General features: G+C 50.2%; 1 protein-coding gene across 6 annotated transcripts in view; it reads right to left on the bottom strand.

Annotated features, from left to right (window-relative positions):
* The window catches only part of NTNG2 (netrin G2), a 99,444-nt gene extending 83,148 nt beyond the window's left edge, over positions 1-16,296 (bottom strand). Inside the window, exons 1-2 of one of the 6 annotated variants that reach the window (XM_053282449.1) lie at positions 16,280-16,296; positions 11,027-12,166 (exon numbers count right to left, since the gene is read on the bottom strand). In XM_053282449.1, coding sequence (XP_053138424.1) covers positions 11,027-11,239 — 213 coding nt within the window. In that variant the 5' untranslated portion in view covers positions 11,240-12,166; positions 16,280-16,296. Of the gene's footprint in view, positions 1-11,026; positions 12,167-12,629; positions 12,706-12,765; positions 12,782-14,751; positions 14,889-15,348; positions 15,976-16,279 lie in introns of those variants that run through there. The other 5 variants (XM_053282444.1, XM_053282447.1, XM_053282445.1 and 2 more) reach the window with 5 other exon arrangements.
* Positions 16,297-19,289: the final 2,993 nt, after the last annotated feature.

The following is a 19,289-nucleotide window of genomic DNA, read 5'->3' as shown; positions in this document are numbered from 1 at the left end:
GTCCCTCCCTGAATCAATTCTGCGGAATAATAAAAACTGAAGAATAAATTATGCACACTAAGATATACGGGAGCAGCTGGCCTGGTGGTAGCAAGCATGACTTGTCCCCTTAGCTAAGCAGGGTCCACCCTGGTTGCAGATGAATGGGAGACTTGATTTGTGAGCACTGGAAGATACGCCCCTCAGGGGATGGAGGAAGAGCAGAAGGTTCCAAGTCCCCTCCCTGGCAGCATCTCCAAGAGAGGGCTGAGAAAAAGTCTCCTGCCTCCAACTTTAGAGAAGCCGCTGCCAGTCTGTGAAGACAATACTGAGCTAGATAGACCAATGGTCTGACTCAGTATATGGCAGCTTCCTATGTTAGGAGAGAAGAGCTGGCCTGGTGGTAGCAAGCAGGACTTGTCCCCCTAACTAAGCAGGGTCTGCATAGAAATGGGAGATTAAATGTGTAAGCACTATAAGATATTCTGGGAAGAGCATCTAGGTTCCAAGTTCCCTCCCTGGCAGCATCTCCAAGATAAGGCTGGGACAGATTCCTGCCTGCAACCTGGGAGAAGCCGCTGCCAGTCTGTGTAGACAATACTGAGCTAGATAGACCAATGGTCTGACTCAGTATATGGCAGCTTCCTATGTTCCTATAAGATGCTGCCAGTCTGTGTAGACAATACTGAGCTAGATAGACCAATGGTCTGACTCAGTATATGGCAGCTACCTATGTTCCTATAAGATGCTGCCAGTCTGTGTAGACAATACTGAGCTAAATGGACCAAGGGTCTGACTCAGTATAAGGCAGCTTCCTATGTTCCTATAAGATGCTGCCAGTCTGTGTAGACAATACTGAGCTAGATAGACCAATGGTCTGACTCAGTATATGGCAGCTTCCTATGTTCCTATAAGATGCTGCCAGTCTGTGTAGACAATACTGAGCTAGATAGACCAATGGTCTGACTCAGTATATGGCAGCTACCTATGTTCCTATAAGATGCTGCCAGTCTGTGTAGACAATACTGAGCTAAATGGACCAAGGGTCTGACTCAGTATAAGGCAGCTTCCTATGTTCCTATACAGCTTTGGATGGGCCGGTCACAGAATACTCTTCTTCTTTTTCTTAAAGAGTATAGAGTACTGTGTACACACAGCCCTGTTACAGTTGCTCACTCCATGCTACATGCAACCCTTCGAAAACAGCTGTGCATGGCAAAAGGTAAAGTGTGCCGTCAAGTCGGTGTTGACTCCTGACGCCCACAGAGCCCTGTGGTTGTCTTGGGTAGAATACAGGCGGGGTTGACCATTGCCTCCTCCCGCGCAGTATGAGATGATGCCTTTCAGCGTCTTCCTCTATCGCTGCTGCCCGATAGAGGTTTTTCCCGCAGTCTGGTACAAGCACAATTCACACTGTGGAAGTGTTACACAAAGTTAGCTAGGAACGTTCAAGCTTCCTTTACTGGGGAAGCAGCTATCGAGTATTTATTGAGAATAAAGCAGTGACTGAGTATTTGCCGACACCACCAAAAGACACCCCCACCCACCCAACCCATCGACACAACTAAGAGCTCTGTCCTTTCATGCGAGCTCCCTCTGCCAGAGGGGGGCATCCCTTCACACACACACACACACCCCAACCCCGGCAGCCCTGGCTGTTGCAAGCAAGCTCACATCGAAACCACCCGACTACACAGGTTAGAATTCCAGGCCAGAAACGCTGGATTCGGCAAGGTGTCTCAATTACGCAAACTGGGCACATTCGCATAATCTCTCCAGCACACCGGCAGCAATACGCTTGCGTTTTTTGGGTCAGGAGATCTGCTCCAGAACGGCTGCCTATCATTTCTTGGGCTTGTCATCCGTCTGTCTCTCCCCGCCCCCCCCCCCCCCGCACGCCTCTCTTCCCCTCCTCTTCTGTGAAATTTACAATTCATTTTTAAGGTGTCCCTGCCTGAAGGGCATTGACAGGAACAAGCAGAAGTTCAAGAACTGTGAAGGCAAAACCCTCTACATTAATAAGCAGCAGGAATTGCGCCGTGGAGTGGAAAGAGCAGCCAGAAGGGAACAGAACTGGCTTCGGAACTTAGGAGATCTGGTACTCTGAGCCATTCCCCCCGTCCTCACCGCAACCTCTCTGGCATTTTCCACCTCGATCCTTAAATCCCAGAAGCATTACTATTTGTGGGGTCTGACTCCGCAAGGCCTTGAAGGCTCTCTGGAAGTGTGCAGTGCTCACTAGCTCACAAGAGCCACTGTGAAGATGGCACATACAAGAGATTCCCAACATCCATCCCGGGATTTGGTCACACTCTAGAGTGTGACCAAGAGAATGGTTCCCAGGTTGGAAGGATGCTAGTGAAGGCATGAAGCTAAGCAGATGGTGGTTGGCTCATCTCTCGTTGGACCCCACTGAGATCTCTCAGACAAAGCAAAGAAACCACCAACATCCATCCCGGGATTCGGTCACACTCTAGTGTGACCAAGAGAACGGTTCCCAGGTTGGAGTGATGCTAGTGAAGGCATGCAGCTAAGCAGATGGTGGTTGGCTCATCTTTCGTTGGACCCCACTGAGATCTATCAGACAAAGCAAAGAAACCACCAACATCCATCCCGGGATTCGGTCACACTCTAGTGTGACCAAGAGAACGGTTCCCAGGTTGGAGCGATGCTAGTGAAGGCATGCAGCTATCTAGATAGTGGCTGGCTCATCTCTCGTTGGACCCCACTGAGATCTCTCAGACAAGGCAAAGAAACTAGTTTGTGACACAGGAAAAGCTACTCCTCCAGCCACTCTGTGGGAGTCGTTTGTTGAAAGACCCACGTGGCGAGAGAAGCACTATCCTCCTGACCACGGACACTGTTATGTGTTCCATTTTGGGGAGGCGAGGGGTGCTTCCAAGGAAGGCTTGCTCCCTGCCCCACTGTGAAAGGGAGTCAGGACCCCCATTGACATTGGCAACCTGGGAGGGCATAGTCTACAAATATGCATATTTGTGCTCTTCTCTTCTCACTCTTCTCAAAGTGCTTTGCATAGGAAAAAAAAGTTAAGAGATGGTAGAGGGTGGTCCATCAAGCCCCCCTGACCACGAGAATGCCTCCTGCTATTATTCAGCTTAAATGTTTATATCCCACCTTTCCATTTGCAGTGCAATGCTCAAGGTGGCTACCATAGGCACAGCATCATTAAACAGGCAACAAACCAATCACAAATCCCACACAGAAACAGCAGCAATACAAACCTTTAATGCACACTCACTATGAGCCGGGTTAAGCCACCTAATGGTGCAGCGGGGAAACAACTTGACTAGCAAGCCAGAGGCTGCCGGTTCGAATCCCCGCTGGTGTGTTTCCCAGATTATGGGATATAATATTGATAGATCATAGATAGATAAGATAGATAGATAGAGTGCTGGACTAGGACCGGGGAGACCCGAGTTCAAATCCCTCTTCAGCCCTGAGACTTGCTGGGTGACTCTGGGCCAGTCACTTCTCTCTCAGCCTAGCCTACTTCACAGGGTGGTTGTGAAAGAGAAACTCAAGTATGTAGTACACCGCTCTGGGCTCCTTGGAGGAAGAGCAGGATATAAATGTAATAATAATAATAATAATATATAGAACATTTATTATTTGTCAGGATGTTGCTTCCTCCAGTAAGATTACCAGGCAGACTAGTAATAGAATAAAACCAGAGGGGAGTGAATCAAGCCTTTCCACAAGATAAAAGAGAGGTGAGCTGGATATTTTTAAATCGGTAGAAAGGGCTCTTCTTCAAAAGCAATTACTGGAAGGGAGGTCTTCTCCAGCCTAGTCAAGAGTTGGCCAATCTGCCTTTTTGTGTGTGTGTACAGCGAAAAGAGCACTCTTGCGATATTATTTTTGCCGTTCCTTTTTTTTTTTTTTAAGCCCTTTGAACAAAGCAAGGCTCGTGAATTCTGTATCAAATGCTCCAGCTGGGCTTTGGGCCAGATGGAATAAAAAGGAAACCGAGGATACTGAAGGGGGGGGGGAAATAGGATAAAGACCTCTATAACACCAGGGTAAATTCCTGCCCTTTGTGCCTTTAATGAAGATGGAGGAGAAAGGGGAAATGTTCCCCGTGCTATCAAAGCTATGCTTTCCACTTCGCATGGCTGGCAACACCCTCATCCCAAGTTAGGGCTGGACAACTTTCAGGCTGAACTACTGTCCCCATCATCCCCAGCCTCAGTGGCCAACAATCAGGGATGATGGGAGTTGTAGTCCAACATCTGCAGGAAGGTCAGAAGTTGTGCAGACGTGGCCTAAGGTGATGATCCACATTGTCCTCCATCAAGAAATGCGTGCATGTACGCACGCACCCACCCATATAATCTATAACATATTTACCTGGCTCTCTGTCTAGTGCAGGCCTGTTCAACTTAGGCCCTCCAGCTGTTTTTGGACTACAACTCCCATAATCCACAGTCACCGTGGCCAATAGACAGGGATTATGGGAGTTGTAGGCCAACATCTGCTGGAGGGCTGAAGTTGAGCAGCCCTGGTCTAGTGAATGCTGCCAAAGCACCTAACAGCAAGGTATACCAAGGCATGTTTCCTCCCAACCCATTTCTACCGCCCACTCCGGCCTTGACATTGCTTTGGGGGGCAGATTTTTAGAAGAGCAAGGGGTGCTGTTTAGGGAGGACAGCACTTCATATTTCAGGCCCCATGATGTGATTATTCCACAGGCGCCCCGACGTTTCTGGCCAGCTCACTGGCTCTTGCACACTAAGAGACTCAAGGCATGAACAGACAGGTAGCCCGTGCTCCAGGAATGAATGCCAAAGGGACCGATCCATTGGCTTCAAAGAGAGACTGGTGTTGATCAGATTTCTGCCATTATGAAATATTTTTTAAATCCACAAGCGCTCAAAAATAATAATAATACATGGTTAGATTTGATTTTGCAATTTAATCTTTAATCAGTCCAAGAACAGGCCTTTAACCTGACGGGGGGGAGGGTGCATGAGGAGAGCTGGGCTTGTGGTAGCAAGCATGAATTGTCCCCTTTGCTAAGCAGGGTCCACCCTGGTTGCATCTGAATGGGAGACTAGAAGTGTGAGCACTGGAAGAGATTCGCCTTAAGGGATGGAGCTGTGCTGGGAAGAGCAGAAGGTTCCAAGTCCCCTCGCTGGCAGCATCTGCAAGATAAGGCTGAGAGAGACTCCTGCCTGCCACCTTGGAGAAGCCACTGCCAGTCTGTGTAGTCAATACTGAGCTAGACGGACCAAGGGTCGGACTCAGTATATGGCAGCTTCCTATGTTCCTAACCCTCGAAGAATCTTGAAGTGACATCCTTGAGCTTCACCCCCACAGTTATATCCTCATGAGAGTGGAAGGGGCTGATGAATCCACGGTACTCCACACAAGCCATTGACACAGGAAGCTGCGTGCCGAGTCAGACCCTTGATCCATCTAGCTCAAGACTGCCTACACAGACTGGCAGCGGCTTCACCAAGGGAAGCGCTCAAAGCCAGTGGCTGTTGCTGGTGTTTGCCTTATGTTTCCTTTTAGATCGTGAGCCCTTTGGGGACAGGGAAACAGTTGGCGTTTTATTCTTCTGTATGAATTGCTTTGAGAACTTTCATTTATTTAATGCATTTTAATACCACCCCATGTATAAATCTCTGGACTTTTGTTGAAAAGTGGTATAGGAGGAGGAGAACTGGTCAAGCATGGATCCCTTTTCAAGAAGCGTCCAGGGGGATTCTGGGAAATTACAGGCCGATTACCTTAACGTCTGTGCCGGGCAAATTGATGGAAAGCATCCTTAAGGACAAAATTGTTAAACATATAGTAGAACAGGACTTGCAGAAGGAGAACCAGCAAGGCTTCTGCAAGGGCAAGCCTTGCCTCACTAAGCTTTTGGAGTTTTTGAGGGTCAGCAGGCATGCGGATAAAGGTGGTCCCGTTGACATAGTATACTTGGACTTTCAGAAAGCTTTTGACAGAGTTCCCCAGCAAAAGCTCTTGAGTAAACCTAGCAGCCATAGGATAAAGGGACAGGTTCATGTGTGAACTGGTAACTGGTTGGAGGACAGGAAACAGTGGGTGGGAATAAATGGACCGTTTTCACAATGGAGGGAAGTAGGCAGGGGGGTCCCCCAGGGATTGGTACTGGGAACAATGGTTTTTAATTTATTCATAAGTGATCTAGAAATTGGGGTAAGCAGCAAAGTGGCCAGATTTGCAGATGACACGAAACTATTTGTGGTAGTGAAATCCACAACCAATTATAAGGAGCTGCAAAAGGATCTCCCCCAACTGGGGGAGTGAGTGACACAATGGCAAATGTGGTTCAGTGTAAGCAAGTGTAAAGTGATGCATATTAGGGGAGAAAACCCCAACTTCAACTATATCCTGATGGGGTTGGTAACTGACCAGGAGAGAGAACTTGTTGAAAGCTTGTTGAAAGTATCGACTCTCTGTGCAGCAGCTGTGAAAAAGTCCAATTCCATGACAGGAATCATTAGGAAGGGGACTGAAAATAAAACTGCTAATAAGATAAGGCCCTTATACAAATCTATGTTGTGGCCACATTTGGAGTACTGTGTACAATTCTGGTCATCATATCTTAAGAAGGAAATTAAAGAACTGGAGAAGGTGCAGAAGAAGGCAACCAAGATGATCAGGGCCTGGAACACCTTCCTTTTGAGGCTGGGCTACAACATCTGGAGCTTTTTAGTTTAGAAAAAAGACGACTGAGAGGAGACATGATAGAGCTCTATAAAAGCATGCATGGTGTGGAGAAAGTTGATAGAAATTTTCCTCCCTCTCGCACAACACTAGAACCAGGGGTCATCCCATGAAAACTGACTGCCAAGAAATTTTGGACCGAGGCAAGGAAATACTTTTTCACAGAATACATAATTAACCTATGAAATTATATCTGCCACCAGATGTGGTGACATCCAACAGCCAGGATTGCTTTAAGAAGGGTTTAGCTAAATTCATGGAGGACACAACTGTCAATGGCTACTAGTCTGGTGGCTGTGGGCCACCTCCAGCCTCAGAGACAGGATGCCTCTCTATCCCAGTTGCAGGGGAGCAACAGCAGGAGAGAGGGCATGCACATATACCTCTGGCCTGTGGGCTTCTCAGAGGCATCTGGTGGGCCACTGTGGGAAACAGGATGCTGGACTAGGTGGGCTTCCTTGGGCCTGATCCAGCAGGGCTGTTCTGATGTTAACTGTCCCCTTTGCGAAGCGGTTTACATAAAGAAATAAAAATAAATAAGAGATTCCCCTGAGGGGATTGGACGGCTCTGGGAAGAGCAACTGCATGCTTGCAGGGAAAAGGTCCCAAGTTCCCTCCCTGGCAGCATCTCCAAGATAGGGCCGAGAGAGACTCCTGCCTGCCACCTTGGAGAAGCCGCTGCCAGCCTGGGTAGACAATTCTGAACTAGATGGACCAAGGGTCTGACTCAGTAGAAAGCTGCTTCCTATACTCCTAGTAGTAGTAGTAGTAGTAGTAGATGGCTACAACGTCCCCAGCCACAATGGCCTTTAAACCATGATGGGAATTGTGGTCCAACATTGGGGAAATCCAAGCTTGATAACCCCTGATCCAAAAGATGCCACTGCAGATTCAGTCTTGCCAAAAGAAGAGGACGGCAAAGAAATCCACCAGCTCTGCGAGGAAGCCCTTTGACAGCAACCATCTAGGGCAGGGCAGGGGGTCCTTCCTGACCCCTCTAAAAGCTGCCAGGTCAAGCTTCTTCCCTCAGCAAGGCAACTCTGGTGCTTCAGAATACACCCCTGCTTTGCCCCTCCCACCCACCCCTTTTGCAAAATTCTGGATGTGGCACGTCACCACAGGAGATGCCGCCCGATCCTCTGCCAGACAGGCCTGGCCTTGATGTCTGCCAATATATAGGTGGAGCTCCAGTCCACTTGATCGGCCCCCTCAAATTGTGATTTCCAACACAAGCAAAGAGCCATCCGGGTTCAAGCTCTGCCCAACACACTCCAGCAATGTGCTGGCTGGGCCCAGCTAGGATTCTTCGCTAGAGAAGCGAAGGCATTCTGCATGTGCCCAGAGGCTACCTCTGCGGTTCCTACTCCACCTTCTCCAGAGCCCAGCTGTGGCACTGACAAATCGGCTTTGCGGCTGAAAGCTGTTGAGCGCCCTGGACGGATTAAACCCCTGCTGCCCTTCCCCTTCCTCACATCATTATGCCCAATAAATGTCAAGCACCTCGAACACGGGTCCTTAATGCCTGGGAACAAAGACAGAGAGAGCAGGGTTTCAAGAGGAACTCTCACTTTAAAGACCAAATATCTGCCATTAAGGCTCCTCGGCATCCATTATTCATCAACCCCAGCTGATAATGAGATCTAAACCTGACCTTTAGGTTTTTGAGAGCTTTACCTTTGATCTCGGGCCATCATTATCTTTGTCCCTTAAGTTATGCAAGGCAGCACCCTGGCCCTCTGCTCTGTACCATTTTGCTGAGGCTGTACCATTTACTTGGAGTAAGGAGAGAGAGAGAGAGAGAGAGAGAGAGAGAGAGAGAGAGAGAGAGAACGAACCAAGGCAAGGTGACCCAAATTATTCTGGTGCAGGAGACAGGACATCTAAATGGCATACCTCCATGCACACAACTCCACCTGGTACACAATCCACAGGACATTACCCTGCAGAAGCTCCACTGAAATGGATGGAGGCTACCTATGAGTGGATACCTCACGGGGCAGTTCTTGTGGTAGCGAGCATGACTTGTCCCGTAGCTAAGCAGGGTCCGCCCTGGTTGCATATGAATGGGAGACTAGAAGTGTGAGCACTGGAAGATATTCCCTTCAGGGGATGGAGCCGCTCTGGGAAGAGCAGAAGGTTCCAAGTTCCCTCCCTGGCAGCATCTCCAAGATAGGGCTGGGAGAGATTCCTGCCTGCAACCTTGGAGAAGTCGCTGCCAGTCTGGGTAGACAATACTGAGCTAGAAGGACCAATGGTCTGACTCAGTATATGGCAGTTTCCTATGTTTCTATGCAGCACCCACCCATTTCAGTGGGGCTCACACAGCTCTACCTCACAGTTATGGAGCAGCAGCACAGCTAGTAGAGGATAAACTGCATACATGAAATCTGCATTTCCAGACAAGTCACTGCCTGTTTGCCGGTGATGAACATGGTTTTCCTCCAGGTGACCAGACAGAGAAGGTTGCGTCAACTCGAAGATGGCTAGTGGTTCTTTTTCCTTCAGACTATTCAGTTTGCCACAAACTAGTACAAATGTGTAGACCTGTTCACATGGTCGTTTGAATCTTGGTTTAATGTGGGTTACCCACATTTGTGTGACTGTGTGAACCCAGGCCAAGGTGAGAATCTTGGGCCATAAACCACCTTGGCCTGGGTTCACACAATCACTCTAATGTTGGTAACCCACATTAAACCTAGATTTAAATGGCTGTGTGAACATGTGTGGACAGGCTAGTAAAAAACCTTCAGGGTAACTTTTTGTGAATACATCTGCAAGACAGCATTCTTGAATGTACTACTAACACTGCTTCTCAAACGGATTTAAAACACCTTTTAGTAAATATGCAGCTACATGCTGAGTCTGCGACAGTTCTTCCTCTCCTTGTTTCGCAGACTGAAAAAGTGAAGCAGCCCGTGTCTTGTCTGTTCACATACTGATGCTGAACATTGGCAGATGCTCCCCTGCCGCTCGCAATATGGCGGAACGGAAGAAGCGCAAGGAATATTGTCCGGCAGATTCTGCATCAAAACACGGAGGAGGAATGCCCACAAAAAGGGGGAAGTATGGAACTTATTAAGAAAGGTTATTATGAAATTGTGAAGTATGAAATGTTATTACATTTTGATCCCACAAAAGGAGCTTAGAGTGGCATTGTGGGGAAACCACACATTTATTTTTATTTATTGATTTTTACATTTTATATCCCGCTCTTCCTCCAAGGAGCCCAGAGCAGTGTACTACTTACTTAGGTTTCTCCTCACAACAACCCTGTGAAGTAGGCTAGGCTGAGAGAGAAGTGACTGGCCCAGAGTCACCCAGCTAGTATCATGACTTGGATGGGGATTTGAACTCGGGTCTCCCCGGTCCTCTAGCCACTACACCACGCTGGCTCCTACACATGGCCTTCTGAGCTCCTTTTGCAGAGATAAACGGTGTATGGGGAAACCATACACCGTTTATCTCCGCTCCCACCCAATGAAATTAAGTTCCGAGAATGCAATGGACCCCCAAGAGCAAGCCCTAACAGACCCCCTAACCGCGAAACCACACTGGAGAACAGGATTCTGCCCAATTCACACAACTACTTTCTGTATTGCAATGCCAACGTAAATGGACGCTTTCAAGGCCTTGGGTGTGCTGATCTTGTGATAAACAGACCACGACCCAACACATCCTAGTTGAACAGACTTGAGAAATGATTCCCAGGAGATGTTGAGTAAGTTTGACTCTGCATCTGTACCGAAGCACTTATAAGACTGCTAAGTGCGTGAAGGAGCCACCTTTATTGGCTTCAATGGGTGGAAATATGCAGTTTATTTATAAAACAAAAAATATTTATAAACAAATCTATTTCAGATACTTCCACTGCTGTATACATTTTATAAAGCTCTGGGCCTGGCGCATAGGCCCAGTGTTTTAAGTTAGCACTGACACCACATTCGTGACTTGTGGGATGAAACCCACAATCGAATAAGATCATTAAAAAGAGCCAAGAGAAACACGCCCCGCCCCCCACTCACTTCCCAGTCACTGCAAGCAATGCCCGTAGCCCACTTGCTACCTACAAGACCCCAAACTACTCTTCTCAAGGTCGCCCAGGGTTGGAGTTGGGAATGGAGTACAGCCGTGACTGTGGAAGCCCAGGAAGCCTTAGGAACATCTTGACTTCTACTTCCACACATCCCACCATTGTGCCAGGCTAAACCGGAGTGTCCTCATCACAGACCCGTCTCATCCTGACAGCTCTCGGTCCCTCGTGAGAGACAGGGTTGCTTACTGCCGAACGACTAAAACGAAGAAAGAAAGAAACCCACACACTTCGACTTACATGGGTGCAAAATCTCTCCGGGGGGTTCCCGCAGGTGATTCCTGATGGATCCACTCTCACCGTGGCATAGTCGTTCATGGGCACAGCTTTGGGCTGGCAGGCATAAAACTCCCACAAGGGCCCATCGTCCATGGTCACCAAGGATTTGCAGATGTCATACTGTCCCATGACCAGTGAGAGGCAGTGCAATAAGAAAACGGCGTGGTGCAGCATGGCAGCTGAAACCAAGCGCAGGAAGTTGCCTGGGCAAAGGAGGGACCTGGAGTCTGGAGCAAGGCAGAGACGGGCTTAGGGGCGGCTCTGGGGATCAGCATGGAAACTCCACATTTAATTAAAAAAACACCAACAACAACACACTAAGGAGGTCCAGGAGATGACAACAATGCTCCCAACGTTTAGCCAAGGAGGACGTCTGTCCCAGATGCCAGATCTGTAGGCTATCCCGTCTGGAGGACGGGGCCAGCCTTCCAAGTTTCCAAGGTCATCAAGCCTTCCGTAACTTCATTTTTTGTTTTGGCGCACAGATGGATCTTCCAAATCAGGGTGGAAAGATCTAGAGGTGACTCTTCGCAAGCAATCAAGCTATCAAGTTCTGATTCCGTGATGAAATTTGACCCATGCAGGGCTGAGGAGGAGGAAATTGCAGTTGGGGCGAGATCAAGTTTTCTTCAACCTTTCCCCCCCCTTGGCTACGACGTTAACCTTTCTAAAGTGCTTTGGAACTGCAGTGTGCACTTTTTTTTGTTTTTTAAGGAAAAAATATTTTATGTTTAAAAAAAAATTAGTGTACTAGCATGATATACTCTGGAAGTGCATGAAGGAATCAGATCTTTGGGAATATAGTTGCTTGGAAAATAAATTTCTGTTCTAAAAAAACACGAGTTGGTAGTTCTTGTCTATGGAAATTATGCTGTGGTCATTTCATTCAAAAAATATATATGCATGGATTTTTTCCATCCTGTTTGTCTTCTTTCAAGAGAAGCGAGGCACTTGTTCTCAATAACAATTGCAGGCTGAGGCTTTCTTTCACCAACTTAATGCCAAGTATCCAAAGCTTTCGGCTGCAAACCATGCATCTTCCCGAGATCCCATTTCTCCTGGATAAGGAGGAGAAAGGAGCTGTTCCTTCACAAGCACCACCTGAAAGAAAAATTTAAAAGGAAAATTAGCTGCAAAAACATCATGGAAAAACAGAGTTTCTAGCAGCAAGAGAGAGATCCCTGCAGAATGCTTTAAAGCAGAGTATAACTTTCCAGAAAGTGTCTGCCACACTAAGGAGACTATGAGAATCCTTTCCTTTGAATAGCTGCACCCATGTTAACAGCCGGAGAACACGAGCAAAAGACAATTCGTTAAAAATGTTAAGAAGGAGAAGGGAACATGAATAAATAGAACTAAGCAAGGAGGCTGGACAGAGCTTGAGAAATCTTTTTTAAAAACCAAGCCAAATAAATAACGCAGCCAGACAACCAGAGACACAGTCCAGCCTCCACGCTGAGGATTTATTCGAACAATGAAATTTAATAAAAAAACAATTTGAAAGACTAATCACATTTAAGGCTCTCCTAATACACAAAGAGCAGTGACCTCTCCCAGCACTCACCGGAGTTTAATCCAGCATCTCTGCAATCTTACGCACTCCCTTTCCACCAGGGCTATTATTAAAACAACACACACACAAAACCCCCCACGAACACCACCCTCAATCACAAATCAAAATGACTAAGAGCAAAACGTACATGGCAAAACCCATGCTGAAACTGCTGCCTCTCCCCCCACACAGCCTCGCTGCTGCAGACCCTACTAGGTAAGGTTTTGTTCTAACAAAATCTGGATCACAGAGCAAGTGTCTTCTCTCTCCGCCACAACTTTCACCCCATTAAGAGATTGCTTGAAGAGGACGCTCAGGTTTTCCTTCCGAGTCTCCTATGCAAAATCCTCAGTGACATCTGCATACTTACTTACTTACTCTCTCTCTCTCTCTCTCTCTCTCTCTCTCTCTCTCTCTCACACACACACACACACACACACACTCACACACAGAGAGAAATGACTGAACACCAATTCAGCAAGCATGTATCCCACCCCGCTTTTTAAAAAGGTAACCTATTCAGATATGCCCCTTCTGAAAGCAGGACCCATCTTTCCAGCCTCCGCTAGCCATTAAAGACGAGCCTCATCTATCTGCCTTGGCCCAGAATAAACTCCCCAAGAAAGCGAAGGTGCTATTTTTGAAGTCATCAGTGAATTGGGGGTGGGTAAGCAACCCAAGAAACAGAGTGATTCAGAAATCTCTCCCTAAGCCCTGCTGACATCAGGTCTGCCTTTTCAATATAAAATATCACATCAAATTTGCCACCAGCTCTTGTGATGTTAATAATGTGCTAAAAAAACACACACCATAAAAAGCTTTGTCATACAAGACCTACATTTGGCTTAGGGTGGGTTTGGTTTGGCTAATGGGGAAGTCTATTTTCAGAAACATGGAAAGAAGAAGAAGATTTGCATTGAAGCAGTTTGACAGAGAGAAAGAAAGTTGAGGAAAGCATCAATAAAATCAGTTGCTGTGTTGGTTAAATGGCACAGAATCGCAGGACACAAAATCAGCTCTAGAATGCATTTTCAGAGAGCCAGAGGAGCCGGCTGCCACTTCATTAAATTTGCTGTTCCAACATCAGACATTTCGTGGGAATAGTTGCCCAGCACCGCTCTCCAAAAAACACACCAAAAAACAGAAACTAAAATATGGCACAAGGCATGATTTTTTTTTTAAGGGGAGTTGGTATAAAGGCTTGGCTGAGGTTTGATTTCCTATTGCAAATAACAAATCTTCACCTGACATTATTAAAAAAAACAACAGCATTTCACAAGAACAAGTCAAAGCAATGGCATTATTTTCTTTTAAGAGTACATTACGGTCACAAGGGACTGATAGCCAGCCCCACAAAATTAGATTTTATCTGGGTATCTGGACTTCGTTCGACTCTCTTTTATTGGATTAGCATGCTTTTTGAAATAAAGAAGCAACACACCGTTACTACACCCTGCTGGGGAATTAAGTGCAGAAAGTAAACTTGACGGCTCACTCCGCAATTAAATGCAGTCTTTCCCAGAAGTGGTGCTTTTAACAGGAAAGTGGGGGGGAAGCCAGGAGCGGAAGACAGACTGCCCAGGAAACATTTTGGATACCTCGGCTGGGTTCCATTCCTGCCCACTCCAGCCTGGTCACAGGATTTTAAATTCATTTCTAAAGCTAGAAAGCAGTTCCCAAGGACTCGGCATGGAAGGACCAGAGAGAAAGAGGAATCCTGTTCCCAAGAGAATAGAAGCTCCCCACAATATCTTTCCAGCAGCCTCAGCCTGCTCAGTGCCGGCTTCCCTTCTCCAAGCCATTTGCCATTTCTCTCTCTCTCTCTCTCTCTCTCAGGGATCTTTTTACACAGAGAGATTTCAAGGACTCAGCTTCGAAAACAGGAAATGAGGCAGCCGTGCAATCTGATGGGCTGCTGCCTGCCTGCCGCTGCTCACCAACTTGCTTGGGGCGGGAGGGCAGGCAAACCCCACTGGCGGCAGCAGCACCCCTTGGCTGGCTGGGAGCTTTGCGCAAGCTGCCGAGGGGGTGCCCCGCCAGGTTTTTTGAACTCGCCTTAAAGTTGAGAGGCGGCGGCGGCGGCGGCAGCTGAAGGCCAGCTAGGCAGACTCGACTGTGGGCAGCCGGTCCTCACCTCTTGGGTCAGGGCTGGAGGGCGCTGCCCGCCTAGGCTGGGAAAGAGACGGATCCAGCAGCAGCAGCAGCAGCACCCTCGAGGAAGCGGGTGAACCAGCAGCAGCCCCAGCGGGCCGCCTGCCTTCTCTGGGCTTGCTGGCGTCGCGGGGACCTCGGGGTGGGGGAGGCTGGCAGTCGCCCCCTCTCCAGGCAGGGGCTTGCTGCGCGGACAGCCGGCCCGCTCCCGACAGGCCCGCTCTCCAAGCAGCAGCAGGAGAGGAGGCGGCGGCGGCGGCGGCGCAGGCAGCCACGGAGCGCCGTCCAAAGGGCTCGACACACCTGCCCCCGAAGGCGCCCTCCGCGGGCAAACCCGCGGCGGCGGCAGCAGCAACCGCGGGCGGCTCCCCGCCGCCCGCCCTCCAAAGCCGAGGGGACCGGCCACGCGCCTCCCCAGCCCAAGCCCCACAGCAGCGGCTTCGGCAACTTTGCCTCTCGGCCGACGAGCCGCCCTCCGCTGCCGGGTCCCGCTCTGCAGCCAGGGCTGGCCCGCCCGAGCCACCCAGCTCCTGGCTCGGGGCGCCTCCGGAGGGCTCCCCAGCCCGGCTCCCCTTCTTACCGGGACTCCGGCGCAGCAGCAGCAGCCGCCGCCGCAGGGCGGGCGACCTCCAGCCAGGCGCCCCGAGGGCGGCAGAAGCAGCAGCAGCAGCCGCAGCAGCCACCCTCGGCGAAGTTGGTGTTGGGTGCGAAGGAGGAGCCCCTGGCCGCCGCCCGCCGCCGCATCCAAGGGGGCAGCAGCCAGGCGGCCGCCCCCTCCAGGGAGGGAGGGAGGGAGGCGGGCGCCGCCCACCCAGCGCCCCCTCCGGCGGGGCTCAGGGGCGCAAGTGCAACTTTTCGCCGCCTGGGTCCGGCACGCAGCGGTGGCGGCGCCTCCTCCGCCTCTTGGCCCCGAGCCGCGGCGCTGCCGCTGCCTACCGGGTTGGCCGGCCAGGGGGGGCTGCGCCTGCGAGCCGGGCGGCCATGGCTGGCTGGCGCTGCCCGGGCTCGCTGCTGCTGTCTCTCCTCCTCCTCCTGCTCGGTGCTGCCCGGGGAGCAGCTGGGCGGGCTGCGTAACTTCCTCTGGGCGGCTTCCACCACCCCACCCCGTCCCGCCTGCCCGCCCGGGGAAGCGGCGGCGCCCGGCAATGCGGGGCCGGCAGGGCAGGGGCCGGGCGCTCCTCGGCCAGCGGCCCGTGCCCGGCCCCAGCGGGGGGGCCCGATCCCCCCTCCTCCGCCCTCCCCCCGGCGGCGCTCCTCGGTGTGGGCAGCGCGGCGCAGCGCCCAGCCAATCCACGCCGGCGGGGCGGGCTGCCGCCGCGGTGCCAGGAGCGGAGCCAGGCCGCCTTCCAGCTGCTGGGCAGAGCTGCTGCTGCTGCTGCTGCTGCTCCGCCTGCCCCAGAGAGGGACTCCCCGGGACGGGACCCTCCTCCCAGCCGGGGAGGTGTGGGGGGGGTTTCCCTGGCAAGGCCGACCCGGGGACTTTCTGAGGCACCGAGGAAGCTGCCTCCTACCGAGTCAGAGCCTGGGTCCATCGGGCTCAGGATTGTGTCTGCCCAAACTGGCAGCCGCCTCTCCAAGGTTGCAGGTGCAGGAGTTTCTCTCTCTCCCAGCCCTGTCTTGGAGATGCTGCCAGGGAGGGAACTGGGAACCTTCTGCTCTTCCCAGAGCGGCTCCATCCCCTGAGGGGAATATCCTCCAGTGCTCGCATGTAGTCTCCCATTCAAATGCAGACCAGGGCAGACACTGCTTAGCAAAGCGGACAATGCATGCTCACTACCTCAAGGCCTGCACCCTTCCCTAAAATATTTAGGAACATTAGGATGCTGAGTCAGACCATAGCTCCATCTCGCTCAATGTTGTCTACCCAGACAGGCAGCAGCTTCTCCGAGGCGGAGGGCAGGAGTCTCTCTCAGCTCAGTCTTGGAGATGCTGCCAGGGAGGGGACTTGGAACCTTCTGCATGCAAGCCTGCAGCTATTCCTTCCAGAGCGGGCCCCATCCCCTGAGGGGAATATCTTGCAGTATCCACACATGTGGTCTCCCATCCAAATGCATACCAGGGTGGACCCTGCTTAGCAAAGGGGACAATTCATGCTTGCTACCACTAGACCAGCCACCTAATGGCGCCGCAGGGAAGTAACTTGCCGAGCAAGCCAGAAGCTGCCGGTTCGACTCCCTGCTGGTACGTTTCCCAGACTATGGGAAACACCTCTGTCGGGCAGCAGCAATACGGGAAGGTGCTGAAAGACATCATCTGATACTGTGCGCGAGGAGGCAATGGTCAACCCCTCCTGTATTCTACCAAAGGCAACCACAGGGCTCTCTGGCCGCCAGGAGTCGACACTGACTCAACAGCACTTTTTTTCTTTTTCTTTTTACATTTTACATCCCGCTCTTCCTCCAAGGAGCCCAGAGCCATGTACTACATACTCAGGTTTCTCCTCACAACAACCCTGTGACGTAGGTTAGGCTGAGAGAGAAGTGACTGGCCCAGAGCCACCCAGCAAGTACTATGGCTGAATGGGGATTTGAACTCGGGTCTCCCCGGTCCTCTAACCACTACACCACGCTGGCCACACCAGATGCCACAGGGAGCCTACAGGCAGGAGTTTCCTCCTGCTGTTACTCCCCTGCAACTGCTACTCAGAGGCATCCTGCCTTTGAGGCTGGAGGTGGCCTGTAGCCCTCCAGCTAGTAGCCATTGATTCCTGCCTGCAACCTTGGAGAAGCCGCTGCCAGTCTTTGAAGACAATACTGAGCTAGATAGACCAATGGTCTGACTCAGTATATGGCAGTTTCCTATGTTCCTATGCTTAGGGAGCAGCCATGGAGGTGTGGGTAGAATGGCTTATGCATAGATGGAGGCTTAGTCTCAGGTGCCAACTCAGAATAATAAAGGATAACCTTCCTTGACATTCCGCCTGGATGATAAGCAGCCAGGTGGGCAGATGCAAATTGCACAGGAAGGGGCAATTTGAGTTCCAATATGGCTGCAAGCATCAGATCCCCATGCCTGCGAAATGCTATTTATTGAAAGCTTTAATCTAAGGCAGAATGGAACCCATGATGGTCCAGTATCCTTTGGGGTTCCTTTTGTGCTTCAAATTGACCATTAACTCCTCAGAAACAGCCTTTCCTTTCCTAGGTTTGTGATGAGGCTAAACTGGTGTTCTGAACTTAGGGGAAAGAGAGTGGGCATTTCCAGCACGGAAGCACATTGGCCGAGGCAGGGAAGAAATTATTCTGGCCTCTTGCACAAGGAAATGGGGAGCCAATTTCTTGCTGGAGGAATCAGGTTTCTCAGTCAGGCTGCAAGGCAGGTTTGCTTTGCAATCCAGAGCTCACTGTCCTTTTCCGGGGAAACTCTCACTAATTCAGTGTTATCAGGCACATTAAGGATGGGAAAGGCTAGCCAGGATGACCAGAAGGGCTTCACCTCGACATGGGGAAAATATGTTGCTCTTGTCTCCATCCTCTTGTGTTTCATCTATCATATTGCAGGATAGCCGTGCCAAGCCAGCTCAGTTCAAACAAACAACAACAAAAGAATGATTTGATGTTTAAGGGAAGAAGGTTTTCTTGATCTCCATTAGCTTGGGGAAAGGATTAGGAAGTAAGCCCAAACCAGGGGTACCTCGGAGAGGCAGAATCCGGAGAGGCCGGAATTTGCCTTTCTGCTTATTAAAATGGAGAGATTTAAGAACATAAGAACAGCCCTGCTGGATCACACCCATCTAGTCCAGCATCCTGTTTCACACAACGAAACACCAAATGCCACTGGAAGCCTACAGGCAAGAGGGGAGGGCATGCCCTCTCTTCTGCTGTGACTCCCCTGCAACTGGTACTCAGAGGCATCCTGCCTTTGAGACTGGAGGTGGCCTATAGCCCTCCGACTAGTGGCCATTGATAGACCTCTCCTCCATGAAGTTATCCAACCCCTTCTTAAAGCCATCCAAGTTGTTGGCTGTCACCGCATCTTGTGGCAGAGAATTCCACAAGTTGATATGCATTGTGTGAAAAAGTACCTCCGTTTGCTGGTCCTAGATTTCCTGGCAATCAGTTTTATGGGATGACCCCTGGTGCTAGTGTTATGTGAGAGGGAGAAGAATTTCTCTCTGTCCAATTTCTCCACACCAGGCATGATCTTATAGACCTCCATCATGTCTCCCCAATTTGTTTTTGAGAGGAGATCTGCCTAATGCCACAGAGGGGATATGACTAGCTAACAGGTTGCTGGTTCGAAACCCTGCTGGTATATTTCCCCAAACTATGGGGAACCACCTGTATTGGGCAGCAGCGATCTAGGAAGGGGCTGAAAGGCATCTTCCTATATCTTGGCTGCCCAATATAAAAGTCATTTCCCCGCTGCGCTATTATGTGGTGTTTTGTAGCCAGGCGCAAATCAGTTCTAATGGAGCTTTCCCAGACAGTAGGCATCACCGCGGGTTTACTGCAAGGCCAAAATAGCCCAAGCAAAAAGTGGATTTTTTTTACCCTGGATATAAATTGGGCTACAATCTAA

Source organism: Hemicordylus capensis, chromosome 17 (assembly GCF_027244095.1).
Source record: "Hemicordylus capensis ecotype Gifberg chromosome 17, rHemCap1.1.pri, whole genome shotgun sequence".
NCBI classification, from domain to species: Eukaryota; Metazoa; Chordata; class Lepidosauria; order Squamata; family Cordylidae; genus Hemicordylus; species Hemicordylus capensis.
The sequence above is the reverse complement of the archived record's forward strand: the minus strand, read 5'-3'. Positions and strand labels throughout refer to the sequence as shown.